This window comes from Hylobates moloch, unplaced genomic scaffold (assembly GCF_009828535.3).
Source record: "Hylobates moloch isolate HMO894 unplaced genomic scaffold, HMol_V3 SCAFFOLD_13, whole genome shotgun sequence".
Classification (NCBI taxonomy): Eukaryota; Metazoa; Chordata; class Mammalia; order Primates; family Hylobatidae; genus Hylobates; species Hylobates moloch.
The window spans coordinates 80398298-80402337 of NW_026652288.1; the positions used below are offsets into that span (position 1 = coordinate 80398298).

The 4040-nt window shown below is 47.4% G+C and overlaps 1 protein-coding gene across 1 annotated transcript; it reads right to left on the minus strand.

The window, feature by feature from the left end:
* Nucleotides 1-676: 676 nt before the first annotated feature.
* On the minus strand, nucleotides 677-3320 carry ACTRT3 (actin related protein T3). Its single transcript, XM_032173965.2, has 2 exons — nucleotides 3016-3320; nucleotides 677-1796 (listed from the first exon to the last, which is right to left on the minus strand). The coding sequence occupies exons 1-2, from the start codon at nucleotides 3213-3215 to the stop codon at nucleotides 878-880; spliced, it is 1119 nt and encodes a 372-aa protein (XP_032029856.1). The 5' UTR covers nucleotides 3216-3320; the 3' UTR covers nucleotides 677-877.
* Between the last annotated feature and the right edge of the window lie 720 nt (nucleotides 3321-4040).

Consider the following 4040-nt stretch of genomic DNA (forward strand, 5'->3'; position numbering starts at 1 on the left):
AGTATCACCACATTCATCATAACATAGTTTCCTTATGGCTCCTGCTTTTAAATCTTTAATTTCTCTCCTTTGCATATTGGATATTTAGCACTTTAAGCCTTTCAGTCCCTGGCCTTCACTTAACCTTGCTAGTCATAGTGCTTGTTCTGCTCTATATGAGCTCTTGACTCGAACAAAATCAGTCTAAACTAGGCGTGGTGGTGCACACCTGTGGATTCAGTTACTTGGGAGGCTGAGGGCAGAGCCCAGGAGTTGGAGGCTGCAGTGAGCTATGATTGCACTACTGCACTCCAGCCTGGGACACAGGACAAGACTCTCCCTCTAAAACTAAATAAATGAATAAATACATACATAAACAAAAATTTTAAAAACAAACAAAATCAGTCTATTAAACATGCCCTGAATATGCTTTCTTCATTCTCATCTTTAGCAACTTGTTCATTTTAGTATGCTTGCCTGGATATCTACCCTTCATCCCAATGCCACCCCTTCCATGATGGCATATCTCTGCTATGGAGTCTCTTTCCTCACCACAGCAACCTTCTTTCCCTAAACTTCAGTAAGCTTAAATCTTATCACTCATTTGGCACATAGCATATTGTACCACAAATGCTCTCTTCCAAGGGAAATATAAGCTCACCAACGTCAAGTTATAGAAGAAACACTATGGGAAACATTATTTTAACTTGGTTCTACTCAATAGACATCTGTTCTTGAGCTTCACCATTATTATCCCCCAAACCCATTATAGAAATACAACAGAAATATTGGCATCCCAAAAGCTGAAGTATTTTCTCTTCTCCCAGAAACATATAATATCCAAAGTTTTCTGTCACATATACTCAAAACATTTTCTTCTAACCATTTTATCTGTATTTCAGAAGCATCTTTGGTGTACTATGTTGGGTCCAACTTCTTTAAATTCTGCAGCAGTGATCCACATGTCCTGGAAGGCAGACAAGGATGCAAGAATAGAACCTCCCATCCACACTGATATTTTCCTTTCTGGAGGAGCTATAACTTGCACAGCGGTGTTGGCAGGAGCCACCTTTGCTATATCCTTAACTAACCGCTTGTCTAAACCAGGGAAGGAGGTTGATCCCCCGGCAAGGATAATATTGGAAAAGAAGGAATTCCTCAGGCCTGTATCACATTTCATTATGCTGCTTAAGCATATCTTATCAATGCCAGGGGCCTCAAGGTTCATATGACACGGAGAGAAGAGGGCCTCTGGACAAGAAAAGAGCTGGTCATGGAGCTGGATGACCTTCCCATCAGGTAGTTGGTAAACTTTCTCTAGACAATCAGGTTTCTTGGCCATTTCCTCTTCGTAGTTCATTGCCACATAACAAAAGGTCTCCTTGATATCTTCAACAATCTTTCTGTCTGAAGCACTAAGCAACATGACACCATGGTTCTTCATTAGCACCATGAGGTAGTTGGTGAGGTCAAGGCCTGCCAGATCCAGTTGCTGCACACCATGAGGCAGACAGTAACCCTCAAAGATGGGTACACTCTGGGTAACCCCAGCACCTGAATTCAGCACAAGGCCAGTAGTGAAGCCAGCAGCAAAGAGAGCCAGCACAGCCTGGATGGACATATAGAAGGCAGGAACACCCAGATGCTCAAAAAACACTTCCGTGATCTGTTGCCGGTTGGCCAGTGGGTTCAGCGCTGGCTCAGTAATCAAGACTGGGCCATCACACGGCTTCAGCTTTAGGTTATAGTCATAGATATGCTTCCACATGATCTCCATGTCCTTCCATGAAGTAATGAGACCACGCTCCACTGGGTAACTGTAGGGAGAGCAATAAGATCAATGACAGCTTTTTATTTTTCTAGTTTTGTCTTCGACCCTCAGTTAATTCCCCGCGTTTGTTACCAATATCGCTTTATGGGCAATAACTGCCACAGCCTCTCACAGAAGGTAAGTGTCAGCCAAAATTAGCACAGCTACTTTGTAATTTTTTTTTTTTTTTTTTTTTTTTTGAGACGGAGTCTCGCTCTGTCACCCATTCTGGAGTGCAGTGGTGCGATCTCGGCTCACTGCAAGCTCCGCCTCCCAGGTTCACGCCATTCTCCTGCCTCAGCCTCCTGAGTAGCTGGGACTACAGGCGCCTGCCACGACGCCCGGCTAATTTTTTTGTATTTTTAGTAAAGACGGGGTTTCACCGTGTTAGCCAGGATGGTCTCGAACTCCTGACCTCCTGATCCGCCCGCCTCGGCCTCCCAAAGTGCTAGGATTACAGGCGTGAGCCACCGCGCCCAGCCTACCTCTGCAATTTTTGTTGCTTTCCATTTTCTCTGTCCTTTGGAAGTTTGTGACTTTTAAAAAATTGGGAAATGTCCACATTATAGTATATTTTAAATGTCAATTGAAGAGAATAACCCAAGTGACAAAAAGAACTATGAGTTAATATTCTTAAATGAATTCGTTCCATAACTTTATACGTTTTAATACATTTGTATAGCCACAGACAGCAAAATGTTCAGTTTTTAGATGTGTGGTACCCTTGGAGATTTGTGGCCCGCGCGTTTGTAGTAACTCTAGCTGGATGGGGCTTTCCAGCTCCCGGCTTTCTTATCCTTTCTGTCCCCATTGCGCACCTCCTTTGGGGTCCTTCCCTGCCCCGCGACAACACCCCCAGTCCCCCTGCCCCCAGCCACCCCAGCCCCACCCACCCAACCTCACCCCCCCAACCTCCCCAGCCCCACCCCCTAAGCCACGCCAGCCCCACTCCCAACCTCCCCAGCCCCACCCCCCCACAACACCCCCAGCCCCCCGCCGCCAGCCACCCCAGGCCCCCACCCCTCGCCAACCTCCCCAGCCCCACCCCTCGCCAACCTCCCCAGCCCCACCCCTCGCCAACCTCCCCAGCCCCACGCCCCGCCAACCTCCCCAGCCCCACGCCCCGCCAACCTCCCCAGCCCCACCCCACCCCAACCTCCCCAGCCCCACCCCACCCCACCCCAACCTCCCCAGCCCCACACCAGCCTGCTGGGAGAAGGAGGTACCTGATGGACAGCGAGCTCCTCCAGTCCTGAGCTTGGTCGCCCACGCAGAGTTCTAGCCTGCCCTGGGCCGCGCCGCCCTGGCCCTTGGCGCGGCCGATAATGTTCGGGTAGATAAACTGGGGCTCCCGGCACCCAGCTACGCCCGCCTTGATCACTCCCGAGCCGTTGTCGATCACCACCGGTAGCTGGCAGTGGTTCATGCCGCCGCTGCTGCTGCCGCCGCCTCCTGTCTCTGGGCCGCTCTAGCTACGGGCTCGGCCGGGGCCGAGTGCCTGGAACGCCGCGTCACAGAGGCCCCGGCACGGCCGGGTGAGGCCAGAGTCCTGGGGGCGCAGGCGGGGGGTCGGGAGGGCCCCAGGCGGAAGGACTCGCTGGACGCACCGTGCTTCTCGTGTCAGCGCCAGCTATTGCTTCTCGCAGGAACTGGGCCACCCCAACCCCTGGAATCCCGGAATCCCAGTATCAGGAAAACCCGACTTTCCCATCAAAAGATTCAACTGTAACCCTTCACAAGTGCATTTCTCAAAATACCCAGAAGAGCTATAAAAGCAGTTTTATTTTCCAAAGCCACTGAATTCTGGTTAACTGGTGGCGGTTCCGGGGAGTTCTAGAATTCGCCCTTGAAACTGGGGAAAAATGAGACTTAAGAGGAGAAAGTTGTTGCAGAAAGGGAGGCAGTGTCTGCTTCTGAAATGTTAAACTTCTAAAATAAGGAGAAAAATGCTGGAATTTAAATGAGTTTTAAGTACGTTTATTATTGTTTCTGTACCTTGGGCAATACTTTGTTGTGTTTCTTCCTGTGATTTCCAAGCAAAATCTACGCAATTAAAACAAAATAGTAGTTCCTCGCTTAAATATATATATATAAATTTATATATATTTATATATATATAAAATTAATTTATATAAATATATGTATATAAATATATATTTTATATTTATAAAATATAAAATACATATATTTATATAAATATATAAAATATATAAATATAAATATTTAAGCGAAGATATAAATTGAAATATAT